This window comes from Athene cunicularia, assembly GCF_003259725.1.
Source record: "Athene cunicularia isolate RWA chromosome Z unlocalized genomic scaffold, athCun1 chrZ_part2, whole genome shotgun sequence".
Classification (NCBI taxonomy): Eukaryota; Metazoa; Chordata; class Aves; order Strigiformes; family Strigidae; genus Athene; species Athene cunicularia.
This window is the reverse complement of record NW_020799143.1, coordinates 17238945-17256629: the sequence shown is the minus strand read 5'-3', so window position 1 is coordinate 17256629 and position 17685 is coordinate 17238945. Positions and strand designations below refer to the sequence as shown.

Sequence of the window (17685 nt, the reverse complement as noted above, 5' to 3'; positions counted from 1 at the left end):
TGTCCTTTTTCCTGTGAGTGCGAGTCAGGGGCTACTCCGAATGCAACAGATTTAAGGTTGAATTTTTAAGCAGTCCTCTATTTTAGCCTAATGTCTATGTGCAAACAATGGAAATTTTATAAATTACCTCAATGGAAGCAGGAAATCCTGCTTGGGATGGACTTTTCAAAGGACTGTTATGCCTTGGCATCTTCACCTTTTTATGGGCTTAAAATGGAAAGCTCTCTAATATTACTGTTCTTGTTTACTTAAATAATATATCATATGCTGTGGAGAGGAGAGTGTTTAGTTTGTTAGTTCTGGCACACACCTGTAATCTGCCCATTTTTTCCTGATTTATTGGAAGTTGTAACTGGGAAAGACTGTACGTTGTCACTGAAGGCTTCTTTAGCTGGAAAAAACAAAGTTTTTCATAGTTATTTTGAAAGGGGGTTAGTTAGTTTGTGTAAAACCTCTTTATCTGTTCAGTTAATGTGATTTATTAGCTATTTTTGTACAAGTGTATTTTTTATACTGTATGATATACTATATATTTCTCTCCCTTGAGATGGGTGTGGGAAAGGCAACTGAGTGGGATATCACATCCCCTGTCATGCACCGGCCTCTAGGAAGACTGAGCGGCTGTGTGATGCTTAATTGCCGGCTGGGATTAAACCACAACAAGAGGTTAAACAGTTTGCAAAAGCTATGTATACTTTTATACTGTAACTTTTTCTGAAAATTAAAAGGTCTGTCTGGAACAAGGACCAAGATTTTTTTTTTTTTCCCTTTTTTTTTTTTCTTTCTCCAAGGACTCCTACATTTTAAAGGCTAGAACATTAGGTATGACAAAGACAAGGAGCATTTGCTGAGCTGGAAGCTGCACCCACTAGATTTCCCATGGAAGTATAGCGCAAGTAACTCCCACCTAGCCTTGTCTGCCTGTCAGCTTTTCTAATAGCAGGAAATTAATGTTGCTTTCTTGTCACAGGAAGTTATTCCAACTGCACTTTTGCACAGAGCTCATTTAGTCAGCAAAGTGTCAACTGAGCCTCCTTGCTTCAGTTCAGTTGATTTTGCTCAAATTCTACTTTACATTCACATTAATTTTTCTAATTTGTAATTGACACATTCTTTTATAGAGCCTTAAAGTTAGAAGTCTTCCAACAGGTACCTTTTCTTTTAGTTCTTATTAATAAGTAACAGGCTAGAACTGTCTTTTACTTATGCATATGTGTCTTGATTTTGGGGACCTAAAAGCATGTAAAATGTCCTTTTTATGACACTACATTTTAAAAACATAGAATAAGGTTCAAAATAGCTAAAGCTGTTATATAAAAATGAAACCTTCTGAGCTGGATGGGCCTGTTTGCTTTATGAAACTTGTGGAAGCTGTGCTGTATTCTTATGGAGTTTCGCTGTTTCTGTGGCCTGCATATTTATTACTGTTGACAGATCTCTCTAATAATTATATCATCTTTTGAGAAAGTCAGCAAGGCTAAGATGCTTCACTAGTCTCAATGGTGGTCATGGTTATGAATATTAGTAACGTCTTTTCCATGTTTTGAGAAAGATTTTTGGTGCAGAAGCCATCCTAAGTGATTATAGATACATTCCACAAAGGTAACTATGTTCTATCTAGCTGTCATGTGCAATTGTAGGGAGAAGGAACAGGTGCTTTAGACACCCTGAGAGTACATTTTTATTTCTAATTTATTTTTTAAAAGTGCATAGGGTGGCTAGCTCAGCTGAAGATACCATACTGAAGAAGTGTAGTATGCACAGCTGTCATTTTTGTGAGTAATTGCAGATGAGACTAAATATGTCATTTTACATTACAGCATCCTTCATTTGCACCAAGTTGGTGAGCTGTAGAGAGAGTGGTGGAGCAAAGGTAGAATATTTCTGTCATATCTCTATCCTGGCAAAAGTTAGCTTTTCTAACATGTACCTGCCAACATCTTTGAAATGCCACAGCAGTCCGTTAGAAGCATCTCCCAAGAATTGTTTGGAAATGATTCTTCCACAAAGAATTTGTTTGTAGAAGTGAGAATGACAGTCCCCAAGGGGATCGTTGTTGGTTGCTGCTGTTGGAGATCATTTGCATGGCAGATAATACTGTTGTGCTGTCCGTTGTCTGACTTCAGATCTGATGAAGTCAAACATTTGTCCACCAGGAAAGGAAGGGTACCTTTGTTGCTTCTGTTTATTGACTCCGCTTTTTTTGTAAGAGTAACATCAGAGGTTTTTTTTTTTATTTCTTTCCAGCTGTGATAGACAGAATGTCAGTAGAATAAGTGACCTACCCACCAGAACTTGCCATGAACCATTTGGTTGGACCACCTGAGGGGGAGGTAAATGAAGAGCCAACAAATGGAGCAGTGAACGAGTCAGTGGAGGCTGACCTGGAGCAGTCAGAGGTGGAAGAGGAACAGCGGTATGCAACTCGCTACCCAAGGCATACAAACAGCAGCCAAGGGGTCCTGGCTGGGCAGGAGGAGGAAGGGATGTTAGCCCGGTCAGCCAGCACTGAGAGTGGTTTCCACAATCACACAGATACTGCAGAAGGGGATGTGATAGCCACAGTGGAAGACAGTTATGACACAGAGAGAATTCAGGAAAATGAGGATGAGAGCGCATATGCGGTGCAGTACAGGCCTGAGTCTGAGGAGTACACGGAGAATGCTGAGGCTGAGCACGGTGAGGCCATTCATAATCGAACATTACCCAATCACTTACATTTCCATTCCATCGAACATGAGGAAGCCATGAATGCAGCCTATTCGGGTTATGTCTACACACATCGGCTCTTCCACCGAGGAGAGGATGAACAGTATGCTGAGCCTTACGCTGACTATGGACTGCAAGAGCATGTGTATGAGGAGATAGGAGACACGCCAGACCTCGATGCTAGGGAGGGGATCCAACAGTATGAGCGGGAAAGAGAGGAAGCTGACAATTACCGCAAGGAGGCACTTGGTGCCCGCCTTCACCATTATGATGAACGGTCTGATGGAGAGTCTGACAGCCCTGAGAAGGAGGCAGAGTTTGCACCCTACCCAAGAATGGATAGTTATGAACAAGAGGAGGACATTGATCAGATTGTAGCAGAGGTGAAGCAGAGCATGAGCTCCCAGAGCTTAGACAAGGCAGCTGAAGACATGCCAGAGGCAGAGCAGAGTTTGGAGCATGGTCATGCTCTTACTGGTGGTGGGCATGAAAGTAATGGTCAGCTTCCAGCTGGTTCTCGAGTTACATCCAGCTCAGGAGAATCTGTACAGAGGTACAGCAAGGAAAAGAGAGATGCAATTTCACTGGCCATCAAGGATATTAAAGAGGCTATTGAGGAGGTGAAGACAAGGACCATCCGTTCTCCTTATACCCCTGATGAACCTAAGGAGCCGATCTGGGTGATGAGGCAGGACATCAGTCCAACCAGGGACTCTGACGACCAGAGGCCACTAGATGGAGATGTGAGTATACAAAGTTTTCAGCCCTCAGATTATGTCTCCTTCCTTTAATTATTATGTTCATGGCAGTGAAGGAGGGTGCATTTTTTTCTTGTTCTGTGAGTCATCCTTAAGTGAAGTATGTAGTGCTTTGTATGTTTTAAATTTACACTCTAGAGAGCATGTAAGAGGTAAGTACATGTGTTATCAGTGGGCCAAATTTTTCTTTATGAAGCGCTGCTTACCCCAGTTATACTGTACAAGAATTTGTCACATGAAGCTCTTGTTTTTTTCTGAAACAAATGCTGTTACATTTTTACTGCCATGGAATATTTTAGAATAGCTACAGAACACTTAATCTTCTGTTATCTATCTTTTTGTGTTTCTGTTAATTCTGGGTTTCTAAGCCTCACTTTCTGTCACATAACAATTATAACAGTTCCATCAGAAAACTGTTGATATTCTTTATGATGGTATCATAGATCAGATTCATATTCCAGAAAATTTGCAAGTTTTTTGTCCACTTGCAGGCTCTAAAAGTGTGTTATAAACCTCAGTATATTATTACTGTGAAGTGTATTCACTTTCCAGCACCTAAGTATCAAAGGCCATTGTTAGATTTACAGCATCAGCATTTCTGAAATTCTGTACTTCTGGCATGAGGCTTAACTTGTATCAGTCAGTTCCCAGTTTGTGGTTCCAGCTGCCTGTATGATAATCTTCACTTGAAGTTTTATGGGTTTTCTGCATTTCTATTCAAACAAACTCACAAACAACTGTTAACTGCATTAAATTTATGCCTGATATGAAAAGATCTGGTAGACTAAATTTACTGGCCAAAAATAGTCTATCACATGGACCCATGCTATTATTTCAAGGATAACTATACATAAACATCTGCTTCACCATCTTTTTGCTGTGGGATGGTTTTTGTGACCTGTGTTTTTTTGGAAGAACACTGAAAATAGAACTTTCTGTGTGTTGTTTGGTGTTTTAAACTGAATTATTGTAATATTCTAGGAATGCATCAGAACTATCTAAAACACCTCAGCCTCTGCAAAGGGAATTCAGATGTTGATAAAAGATCACATCATGTAGATCTATGACAGACTTCTGATTTTTTTAATCTCTCTTTAAAATGATGAAGTCTAATATTCTACAAATGAGGAGAGATTTTTGGAGCATGGTGTTTGAGTTGCTGCAAAAACCTGCAAGCTGATTGAGACATGTAACTTCCAGATTTTATTTTTCCTTAAAAACTCTTGGAATCACAGTGATGAGTATGTTTGGGTTGGTTTTTTGTTTCTTCATAACTTCACTGAAACTTTTTTTAAAAAAAACTATTTCAAAACATTCTACAAATATTTAAAAATTAATGTCTGTCACAGAGTTGATTAGCAGTCCTGTGGAAGGCTAAAGCAGTCTTCCCAGATTATTTTATACAGGAGAACAATTATTTTTAACTTCTTTAAAGATTTCCAAAATCTCTAATTATTTCTCTCCCCTTTTTGAAATAGATCACATTACTCTTTTGTTGGGCATTTTGTTCACCATTTTGTCTGTTTGTAAGTACTGTCTTTAAGAGGATCAAAGAACTTCTGTTGCTTCCTGATGGTCTGATTGTAACACCCAGTACCATGATGGTCTCAGGAACATTAGGTTGGGGATCCTGAGAGCATTGAGTCCTTCTTGAAGGTGCTCCAGCTGCTCTCCAAAATCTTGCTGCACCTTAAAGAATTTAACTTTTCTAAGGTATGCTGGTAGGACTCAGCCTAGTATGTCATATAGTAAACAAAAAAGATGTTTCTGTCGGTCTGTAGTTAGCTATTCAAGTACACAGGGGTTTCTGGTTTACACCAAAAATTAATTTTCTCATTCAGTATTTTCCATAGCCTGTCAGATAAGAACCTGACTGAGATTTTTGAGTGCTGGCTGTAATCAAAACAGTGGTGTATAATAAAAGTATAGTTCAGTGCAAAGATAAATAAATGATGGATGTAGATGTGCAGACAGGCTGTGTTCTTGGAAAGAGGAAGGAAATTAAGCAAATAGTTTAGAAGACCTGCAGCAGATGGAGGGGAATAGATGCTGTAGAAGAGGAGACTTGTGACTGGATACAGTTTTTCACTGAAGGTGTGGTATGTATTTGCTTTACTGGATTCTTTAATTCAGATTCCAACTCATGAACAGCCTGCTTTCTTTAACAAAGCATTCCTAGAATTACTTAGCAGTAAATTGGGAAATAATTAAGTTATGTTGACTAAGTGACTATGAGTGATCAATTGTAATAAATATATGATTGAAGCCTATTCATCTAAATGTAGATTTTTCTTCTGTTTCCCTTGAGGAAGAACTAGCATCTCAGACAGGAGCTTTTCAGTGTAACCAGTATATGCCAGAGATGTTATTCAGTCTCATTTGTAACATTGGCCCGGAAATAAGAAGGAATTACATAAATAGTGTTTTATCTTTAGGCAGACGGGGTTTTTTTCCCCCAGAAGTATAAAGAAACTGCAGATAAGTGGTGCAAATTGTGTGCTTTTATTACCTTCAGCTATTTTGCAGTCTACTTTGAAAATTGTACATTGTTTTATAACAAAACCAGTTTGCTTTTACAGATTGAATTTACTTGAAAATATCTGTAATCATTTTGTGTTGTTCATCATATCATATTGAAACTGGTAAGACTTCTTTAGATCCAAATAGCAATCACTTTTTATTCAGCTAGGAGTATCCATGAGATCATTAAATATGACAACCTCCTTTGCCTTATTTCACAAGAAAGCACTGTTACTCCTCAGTGCTGAGCATTTGGATGATACATTCACAGCAGAACGTTTGGTAGAATATCAGTGGAAGTGTCCAGAGACTATTTTGAGAAGCTAACAATCCAGAAGTGTTCAGCTAGCATGTGTCTGGGTATAGTCTGTTAGGAAAGACATGCAATGACTGATTGTAAGAAAGCTACTGATCACTGTATCTGTTTTTAAGATGCCCTGTTTTCAGGTTTATTCACAGTTTACCCAAAATTTCAGTCATCATTATGTATTTCTCCTCTAAATAAATGTTTGGTGGGTGTATGAAAAGAAAATTGCTCACAGCCCATGGACAATTCTACTGTAATAAACTCTGGTAGTCCTGTGATGTAGGAAACAGGTAGCAGACTTCTGTGAATAAATAAACAGTGTGCTGTAGTACCTACTTAATATTTAACAATGGAGAGCATTTGCTGTCGTGCCTTGTGTACCCTGATTTAGTGATGCATGCTTTCATTTGAATAAGAGATGGTCTGGACATCTAGTTTGTGGAGAAGGTGTTGTATTTGTGTATTTAATAAAAACTGAAAAATTCTCTCACTGTCCTTTGAATAAATGCAGTAAGGTTTGTTTGTTTGTTTGTTTGCTACACTATGAGATATAAGCAACTGACATATATTTCCAAAACCTGTTTATCAGAAAACTTTTTAAACCAAAGCAGACCATCACTTGGATCTGCCCTTGTGAGGTTATCTCATTCAAATACAATAGCAGTTAGAGCTGCACAGCTGCAAGAAATGTGACATCAGGAAACTGACCCACAAAGGAAAAGACTGTGGAATTGCAGTTAGGTTGTGTTTTCTGAGTATGAAACAGGAGAGAATCTGTTGACATCATACTGAATAATGTTTATAGCTGGAGACCAGCAAAGAGCTTATGGTGTGCATGTGTCTGATGCCCTTCAGGAAAAGGGGATGTTCTAGATGCACACAGTTATCTCACTGGAAGGGAAGACCCATATCCCATTTAAGTAGCTCTTGCCCATCATTCTTCTCTGTCAGATTCTCCACCAGAAACCTTCCATGAATGTGCCTAGCTCAGCACAGAAATAGTGGTATTTAAAGGTCTAAATAGAAGACATCTGCAGTGCATGGATCTGGACTTGGGGATAAACACATGTGCAAGTGGAAAGGGGAATAGTTTTGTGTAGTAGATATCTCACAATACAGTTAAATATTCTGGTGTATAAACTGTACATAAGGTCTATAAAAGCATGTTTAAAATATTATAGAGCTTTGAGAATAGTGGCTTGCTTAGTTGTGGAAGTACAGAGACCTGCTGAGAAAAGCACTCACAGGCACAAAAGCTCAAGTAGATTTTGGGGGGGGCTGGGATTTAAAGACCATTTCTGTCTTACCATGTCCAGAGGAGAGGAGCAGGCTGCCTGCTTCACTTCTGCCATAATCAGGAGAAAATAGTGGTTTAGAAGGAGAAATTCTCCATTTCAGAACAAAACATCATGACCTTTTTCTGAAATCCATTCTCTTTTCCATCAGGTTAGAGACGTGAAGGCCAAGTTTTGTTGGTCTGCAGGTCACGGTTTGTTGCTGTGTGCCAAGACTTTGGTTTTACAAAGCCCTCACCAGTGTTCATAGTCTCTATTCCTCTCCAGACACTTGAGGTGCTGCAGGGTTAGAATAAATGCTAATATAAAGTAAAACCACATACATGGATGGTTTGGATCTGTGAAGTAGGAATTCAGAGCTGAAGACAAGCCTTTCAGGTAAAACAGAACTGAGCTGCATTGCTTTGCGTCTCTGTTCTTTTTCGTTACATACATGTTATTTCAACCTTTGAGTTCTCAGTTGCAGGATTTTCTCAATTCCGATAACTCCAGAGGTGTTTTCATGCAGATGGGTTTGCTTCATTTTTTTCCACAGCAGGAGTAATGTATTATTAACAAGGCAATAGAGAAGTCTGTTTTAAATAATTAAGCAGGTTTTAGTAATAGATGAACTAAGGGGGGAAAAAAAGAAAGAAAAGAAATGAAATAAAGATGAGCTTGTTTTGATACAATATTGTTTTCTTTTTCTGAGCAGACCTTTTAAAACTGTTGGTTGAGCACACAGAAATACAGGTAATCTTTCCATCACCTATGCAAGTCTTAAAATTATACAGAATAAAAATGCCCCAAAAGACCCAAACCAAAAATAATTAAAAAAAAAATATCCCGGGCAGAAAACTTCATGCTGATTCATCACTCACACAGAAGAAACCTTAAATTTCTCAATTAGTCTGCTTTAAGACAGGCACTCTCCAGATGATTTACAGGCTTTTAAATTACCATGAGCACTGGATACATAACCCCTTGAATATTTTTTTGCTTTTTTTTTTTTAATTATTGAAAGATGAAAGCAATTTCAAGTACTTTTTTGGTGCTGTTGAAAACTAGAACAGTGCTTGTTAAAGTATGGGAGGGACATGTACTGATTTTTTCAGACTGATAAATTAAGCTGCATTTGAACTACAAGTTCAAATGAAAGTACAGCTGATGAAATCCATAGCTGAAAGAGAGAAACAGCCAGCACTGAACCAGCTTCCAGGGGCCCTGCTGTACTGGCAACCTTCTATCCAGTATGCGTGCTTCTGGACAGACCCTACCCACATAGCATGTGTGTGCGATCTGACAGACAGTCAGTCTGTACAGCCTAAGATTTTATTCAAAGAGAAGTTACCAGCTCACAAAGTGTGACTGTGGTACTATATGGTTACTGCTACTGGCTCATGTGGCCAAGAGACAATTTGAAATGGGCAAAATAAAGGACCATCTTGCCATAACAGTCTCAGTTACATTTATTGTCTGCTCACTTGGACTTTTTTGTGTCAGATCTAAAACTGTGTGTTCTTAGGTATATTTTTATTTTGTATTTGAGACTTAGTAACATAACAGTAACAAGTGGGGATTTTTGTCAAAGGCTTCGACAGTTACAGTTATTGCTTAGGTCAAAATCTCTTTTTTTTTTTAATTTCAATTAATATTACTGAATAATTGCAACTCCGTGTTGTGCAGAACTTGTGGACAGTGTGTTTGTTTTTTTTAAAAAAAAAGCTAGTTTATACAGAGCTTTTGAATAGTGTGATGTGTGAACAGTCAGATCTCTTAAGTGGGATTGTCAGTCATTATCCAAATAGTGATAAGTGGCAGGGCAAGGCATCATCAGCTGGATCAGAGGAGATTCCCCCAACTGCATCTGTTCTCAGGTCTTATATACAGCTGGTCTGTGATCCCACATGACCACTGTAGCATGTGTGATCCATTGCTGTAGTTTACCTTAAGCTACAGACAAAACATGTCCTATGCTAACTGTATCATAACACTGTTGAATATGACCTTATCTGCATCTGCAGGAATAGTTCCTGTTGACTACCTGCAAGTGTCTTATCTGCATCTGCAGGAATAGTTCCTGTTGACTACCTGCAAGTGTCTTATCCATGTACTGTTTGATCATTTTTGCAGCAGAAACTGCATGAGGAAGCTGTTGGGTCAGACAGAGTACCTGCCCAGAATGGTAGTTAGCAGAAGCGATAAATTGTGCTTCTCACTTGTCATATGCACAGGAGGAGCCTGCTGGGGGAATCTCTGAGGCTGCCTGAAATTCCTATACAGAGTGGTCCTGTAGCAATTAGTCAAACGCACTGCTCTGAAGTGAGTAGCTCAGTCCTTTACCTTGTCATAACATAACTCATTGTATTATCTGTGCACAAACTGGACCACCCAGCAAACTGATGGGAAGTGCACTGAGAAGCGATGGGAAGTGCAGAGGCAGTTACACCACAACTACAATACAAACTTCATCCTTATGTCACAGTTATAAATTAAATTGCACAGATTGTGCCACAGTATGCATGTATGTGTACAATAGTTCAGAGTTCATTTTATTTTTTCAAACCCTCCCATTTTTGACACTGTAGTTGAAGCAAATTCAGAGACACCCAATAATGATGATTAGTTTTATTGGAAGGAAATTTAGCTTTCAGCTCCATTCTTTATGGCTACTTTATGCCATCTAAAAGCTTTGAATATATGTTAATGGGCTCAGTCTCCATTTTGATTAATAGAATTTAAACTTTTCAAATCACAATAGGTATTCTGCCACGGCATAGCTGTGCTAAAATCTAAGAGATTTACTGCCATAGTTGTGCTGTACTCAGCGATGCTTATGAAATTGTGCATCTGACTGACTGTACTCACATGTTGGACCTGAATATTTCATAGTGCTTTCTGCCTTTGCCTAATGGGTATGGGTACCTTATTACAAATAAGACTGTATTTGCTATTCCTCTGCCAAGAAGCCTGTAGGTGGACATTAGTGTCATATATAAATAATGGCCTTGTGTTTAAGTGAATCTTGCTGAAGTATTTGTTGATTTCACCCCCTCTATCCCTTGTATGTGATGATGTGACCCCCTAGTTTATGTTCTTTTCAGATAAGCTGCTGCTAAAAGCAGGTAAAACAACACTTCTTTTATAAAGCAAGAGCAGGTAGTTGTATTTGAAAATGTTTCAGTGTCAGTTATGTTTGTCTTCATGTGCTAATTGGTAGACAGCTGCATTGACCTGTATAGGTTGGATGCAATACAATCCTCTCCTGTCACAAGTTCTGTTACTAAATCCCTCTGCATAATATTAGCAAGGAAGGTTTCTCGGGTGGAGGGGGTTGCATGTTAGTTAGAGTCGAACAACACCGAAATTGAGATGGAGAATTTTTGGATGTACCAGGTTGAGAATCGTAAGAAAAATGTAAGTAGATATTCAAGAGGAGAAATGGGGTAAGCTAGTACTTTTTCATGCTGTACTCAAGAAAACACTTTAAAATTCCACTAATGGACCTCTCTACATAGTAACAGCATACTTACATGAACTTATGTTTGTTCTGACGGCATTTTTGTTAGGCTTCTGAAACTTGTTTTTTAACGGACAATGAAGCAGTCACTAAACATTTTAAACTTCAGTTGTAATGTTTTGAGCAACTATGCATGTTGTCTATCAAAATATTTCTTGCTGTTGCTGTGACTGCATTATTTCCATGTGCATTATCTATGGTACCTCTAAAAATGCATTTTGATGCAGAAGAGAAGTGAGTGTTTATTCTTCAAAGACAACTTTTTTGTACAAATGTTTTTGGGCACAGCTGTCGTGTCATGTAGCAAATTTAGTAGGATGTTTGATATTTGCCTTTGGTAGTTTTGGGTTGGGGGGGGGGATTTCCCAGAAAATTGAAGCAGATATTCAAACAGAGCATATGGAAAGCTGTGTGATCATTTTGATGGTTGCTTAATTCTGATACTTTGTAGATTAAAATAGCTGAGTAAAGGTATTTGTAGTGCTGCTGGAGAAACTGTTAATACATTTTAAATGGTGCAAAATTTCTTAATGTCAGCAACAAACTAGTTTAAATCATTTACTGTTATCACTTTAGTGTGTGAAAATGAGAGCTTTCAGGCATTTAAAATATACATTTAATGCTAAAATATTCTATGCTTTTCTTTGTTTCCTATTTAAAGCTCAATCCTGCAACATTCTGATATCATTATTAGGTTGATAGTATTGTGCATCTTTTGGTTTTAATCCTAACCCAGAAATACTATGTAACTGTTGGGAATGTGAGCTCTATGAGGACTCTTCCTTAAATAAATTGGAGTTGCCATTTGTGCAGTTGGGTCACTGTGGCACTGTAACTCTGGTAGTTACACAGCAAATCAGGGGAGCCTGTACCTCTTCTAGAGCCCCTGTGTGAATGCTGGTGGTGTGAGCACATGCCAGCTTTAGTCTGATGTTGCAATCCCATGACAGCATTCTAGGGACCATTTCACAGATACATCTGGTCAGGGCCTGTTCCACAGCTGCACCTCCTTTTTCCCCTACGGATGTAATTCAAAATATAGAGAGATGCAAAGTCTACTCTTTTACCCAGGAGACACCTGTATAAGAAATTGCTTCTTAACTCTTTGGAAACCTTTATTAGTTAACTATAATTCTAATATTCAGTAATTATCCATGATAGACCTTTCAAAGAAATGAGGGTAAAGAGAAAAGGTGGAGAAGGGAATTTTACTTTCTTGGTTTGTTCCATATCTGTGAAGCTGAGCTTGCAAAACGTAGGGCTTTTTGCACACTATTTCGTAGAACTCAATGTTTCAGCTGGAGTGGAGGCATAGAAGGAGGGCACTCCTTGAATGGAGCTACTGCCACCTCAGAGCACTGAAAGTGTTGCCCTTTTCTGGTGTGACTCATTGGCTTATAGAAAAGCCATGTCATGTAATTGTTTATGAAACCAGAAGAGTATTTGGCTGTTTTGCCATCATTGATGAACTGTTGAGCTGGCAAATCTTGGGCCAGACTCCCTGTGCCAAAGGACAGCATAGAATACCAGGGCTGCTGGGCTAAACACCCATCTTGTATAGCTAAATGGTAAACTTTCCTTTGAGAATTCACATTTTGCCATGCACACTGACATGTTTTTCCTGTATCTCCTTAAGATCTGCCTTTAAATATGCCTGCTACATTGAAACTTTGTACTCTCATTTTGGTTATCTTCATTAATTCTGCACTCTGTGTTCTTGTGTCATTGCCCCATACCAGTGCCCCCTGCTGTGGACTGTAAATACCTTGCTACAGCTCTTTAGTGTCACCAGCATTCATTAGGAATTGTGTATGATTAGAATATCCTTTCCCAAGGCATTCTTTCCCTTTACCAAGGTACTTGCTGACATACTGCATAGGTGTAGCTATTCCATGGTGTTGCTTTTCTATATTGTTCCCTTTGGTTTTCTGCTATAACATTCTTGATGATCATGAATGACTGGGACATTATTGGAAAGACAGGTTCTCCACTAAATTGTTTACAGTGAAGGGAGAAAAATTAGGAAATCTGTTTTAGAGAGCATGTATAGTACTAGGTTCATAGCATGAACCGTGAAATATTTTCCAAGTTTGTGCTGTGTTTAGGATGAGGAATTACAGTCTTTGATTACGCTGGTACTGAATACTCCTTGAATATTTTCAGAAGTCCTTGAATACATTAGCATTACTCTGTACAATTTATAAAAGTTGTTTTCTAAGATGGTGGAATAACAATTTAGGGACAACCACTGCAGCCTACCTCTGCTAAGATTAACACTTCAGGTTAATTCTGCCTGAGACCAGGTGTGCTTATGGGGAAATTGCAGTCTTTTCTTCACTCTCCCTGATTTGACAACTAGGTAATCTTTAGTGGAATCCCTGTGTTCTGGTCATGGTCAGTTCACCTGTCTACCATCACAGCTTATTTCTTTGTGACTGTCTTTTCTTTCCTAGAATGTCAGTGCTTAGGACATTGGTCTGCATTGCCTGCAGCCTTCAGTAAGCTCACAGTCATTTCTCTGCATGTAATAGGCACGTACTTGTGCAACTGAAAGTCCTGTAACTGCAACTTAGTTGAGTGCTGACAGTAAGTAGTTGGCCCAATACCAATATTGACGATCCCCCATTCACCTTGCAAAAATAAAGTTTTATGACACACTTTTTGGCTGAGTGTTGCTTGCCACTGAGGACAGCTTTTAATTTTTCCAACTGCTTGACTTCATACATTACTGACAAAAAAACACAGGTGTTTTTTTAAAAATTTAGCTCTTCAGAATAAGCCCACTGAGGTGTTGATATGTGATCATTATGATTAAAAGCAAGGGTTACAATGTCTTAAAAGTGCTTGTCTTGTTTTTTCTTTTCTGTTTTTCCCTCTCATCTCTTATTTTCACTGATGAGTTACAGGAAAATATGAAAGAATTTCCACATCAGTCACTCAGATTATTATTTAATTTTCTTGACATGTCTAGTCTCCATCTCCAGATTCCTCTTCACCTCGAGGTGCTGAATCGTCAAGTAGGCAACATCACCAGGATGTCTGCAGTACAGCAGAGGCCTCCACTAATAAAGAGGTAGAGTGAAATCTTTCTAAAAGCCACAGTCTTGTTCATGCTGCTTATGCCTCTTTATTTTAATTGCACCTTTGTACTTGTGAAATCCCTTCTCTTCTTCCAAAATTGCAACAAACTTGAAAAACTGATTTGTAGCTCTGTTCCTTAGCCTGGATGTCTGACTGAATTTATAACATACTGGAAACTGTCTATTATGGCATTTCTGAGTCTGTGTTCAGCAGCCACTAAATTTATTTAGCAGCCTGGGTGGTGTTGATTTACCAAACAGCCAACATCATCTCGATGTTAAGAGGAAGAAGGAAGCAGCCCTTTTCTTTCTTCCATACAGAATGTCTTCCCACAAAAAAAAAAAAAAAAAAAAAAAAAAAAAAAATAAAATTCTCAGCCAGATGAAAAAGCTTGCTTAAATGAAATTAATTAGGTTGTAATTTATGCTGTTTAATGTTTTGTCGTTGTAGAAACTGGTCTGCCAGTGATTCACAGTCAGAATTCAGTTCCTGACTCCAGGCTCCTCAAAATAAAACTAAATATGTACCTTTCTTTTTTCTGTTTTCCTTTTTTTTTTTTTTTTCTCCTCACCTGACAGCTTTTTACATTGCAGTAGTTCTACCAACACAAAATGAGAAGTGTGAGTAGAACTTCTCACGATATGAAAAGAAAATCGTTGGCATAAATAGTATTTGAATTAGCATAGAATGGCTGCCTCTGTAAGCAGAAAAATTACAAATATTTGATTTATTTGTTTTTATGCTTAAAAAACCCCTAGAAACTGTAGTCTTAACAAAATACCATATTGTTACTTACAGTAATGCATGATTGTCTACTTCAGTGAAGAAGACTGATCTACTTTAATGGAAATACTGATTAGTAATCTAAATTCTAATTAGTAATCTATTCTTTCCTTTTTTCTTTTGTTATTATAAAGGGATAATAAAGCTTGTAACATGTGTATTTGTGCCAGTCTGTATTTGCATTTAGCAAATAATGAAAGGTTTCAAAAGATAGAAGAAACTCATAAAATCTTATGTTCTAAAGCCTTCAACAATAGATTGTGCCATTAAATTTTAATCTGCTATATTGTTAGCCTGCTAAAGCCTTTAGCTTTCTTCAGTACAGATTTTGTCACTTCATATGTATCCTAACTTTTAGAAATTTTTAGATATCAGTGAACTTACACAAAGGAAGAAAATAAACAAGACACTACTTATTTCAGTATTTAAGATGTGCTCACAAGTAGTGTCTGTCAGAGATGGTAAACCATGTTTCACATTAGGATGTGTCAGGCTGTTTGCTTCCCTCAGATGAGCAATAATGCCTGCTTTAGTACTTCCAGTGCAAGAACAACAGTGATAAAGTGGCCTTATAATTTTTGTGAATGGCTTTTAGGTCTTCGTAAAACCTTTTTTAAAATATAAATTTTATAATACTGGTTGGCAATGAGATTAACAAGAGTAATGAAACATTATTGACCTTGATATTTCATTATTCATGGATATGTAAAATTAAGAGGTGTAGGTTTCCTCCCATTGGTAATGTTACCTGTTGCTTTATTATTCCTGTGGTCTTAGCAGAATGTCTTTCAACCTGGGTAATGAACAAAAAAAACCTTAATTCTGTGTGTAAGTTTTTGCAATAAAAGCATATATGCTGCAATTTATTCCGTTCTGTTCTGAAAAAACAGTTGCATCAGTCAGATTGCTGAATAGCTGCCAAATCTGTGATTACAGATTTTGTTCACTCTGTTAAAAAAAAAAAAAAAAAAAAAAAAAAATTTTGGAAAGGTCATTTATATGCATGTGCTGTCTCTGGTTTGTAGGGCATTTGTCCTCTGGGCCTGTTAAGAGTCCAGTGGTTGAATCTCCCTCTTAGCACTAAAACAACAGCAATTACAAACAATTGTTGAAATATGTATGGGTAGGTGGTCCGGTAAAAACACTCATCTGAAGAGGTGAAAGAGATGCAGATCTAAAAAGGCATGTCAGTGTCCTCACAGCAGCTTAAATGCTTTGGCAGCGGGAGATGGTTGTTTACTGACAATTTATGCATCTCTGATGGAGAGTTTTCTTGGTTTTGCAATAAAGCTTGGTCATTTTCATGAGCAACAGAAAGTACGGCTGCACAGGCTCTGCTGTCTGTGTCTTTTGTTCTCATTTCACAGGTTGTTTTATTTTATAGCAAGATGAGCATCATTCATTGAAAAACATTACTTGTTACATCCATTCTCTATTTGTTACAATGGAAAAAACTCCTTGGGTTTAGTCACTCAACCTGTCACATAAACCTTCCTAGTTTACCTGTTTTTTCCACTAATACAAAATGCCTAGTAAGTTGGCTGTCATAAATGAAAATAATATGGCATATGTTTCAATGTATAGCGTCTGGAAATTGTTTATTATACATTATTCTGATCCTATATAGATTTTCTTTTAATCTTTTAAAATGATATTAAGCACTCATTGGAGGAGTTACTGCTAATACAATCAGTTGCAGATTCATTAAAGTTTTGTAATCCATGGACTGTCCTAAATTTTTATCATACAATAGCAGCAGATATTTCAGTATACTTATTAACATCTGTATATTGCCACACAGAATTTTCTTTGATAAATTTTGCTATGTGGTTTATGTTATTGATTATAACAAAATGATGACATTTGTAGCTTTCAGGTGTTTGAAGTGTTACCCACAGTCCTTCACATAAAATTGCAGTTGGAAGTAAGGTCTTTACTTTAGGCTGTGTATTTACATATGCAAGTCAGGAATTTTTTTATATGTTCACTTTTTACATAATTACCAACTGTAGTTGGTGGTAAGGTGTTAGTGAATTCAGTTACCCCACAGAATACAGGTTGCTACCTAACCTGTTAAAATTGAGAAAGCTTTTTGTAGGCTGTATTAACTTGAGGGATACATCTAAGAACAGTCCTAATGAATAACGGGATTTGATTAGTGAGTAACTGACTGGGCTGATGGTTTCAGTCATGAATAATAATGTTATAGTGTAATTTTATATATTCTTGCATGTATTTATTTGTAGTTGGAATATCCAGTGTCTTTGAGATATGATGTATTTTCCTGCATACTTCTTGATTAGTTAGAGTGTCTATTGGTAGACAGTTAATATACTATTTAACACCAAGTAACTGAAAATTAGGCCTAGCAAGTGGCCTGATAGATAGACACAAATGAAGTACTTTGAATTTAACTCTAGTAGGTGCTTAGAGTTTGAAAATACTAAATGTAATAATAAATCTTAGTAGTGGTGATAACTTTATAATAACTAATAACTATGATTGATCTACCTTTTTTTTTTTTGGCATGGAGAAATTTTTAATGCATATTTGTGCATGCTCTGTTCTGTTTGAAATACTTTTTGTCTTAATTACAGTCCAGAAAAAGCTTGGCTTCATTTCCAACCTATGTTGAAGGTAAGCTAGTTTTACAATTTCTAAATGTTTTTTATCCAAAAAAACTCCAGTATTTATAATGCATAAGATTTTATTTTTATTTGCTGAATAGAAAAG

At 37.4% G+C, this 17685-nt stretch overlaps 1 protein-coding gene across 2 annotated transcripts in view; it reads left to right on the top strand.

The window, feature by feature from the left end:
- Positions 1-17685, top strand: part of APBA1 (amyloid beta precursor protein binding family A member 1) — a 69633-nt gene that overhangs the window by 26922 nt on the left and 25026 nt on the right. For both annotated transcript variants that reach the window (XM_026866154.1, XM_026866153.1), the window contains exons 2-4: positions 2248-3452; positions 14060-14161; positions 17550-17589. In XM_026866154.1, coding sequence (XP_026721955.1) covers positions 2301-3452; positions 14060-14161; positions 17550-17589 — 1294 coding nt within the window. In that variant the 5' untranslated portion in view covers positions 2248-2300. The remainder of the gene's footprint in view (positions 1-2247; positions 3453-14059; positions 14162-17549; positions 17590-17685) is intronic.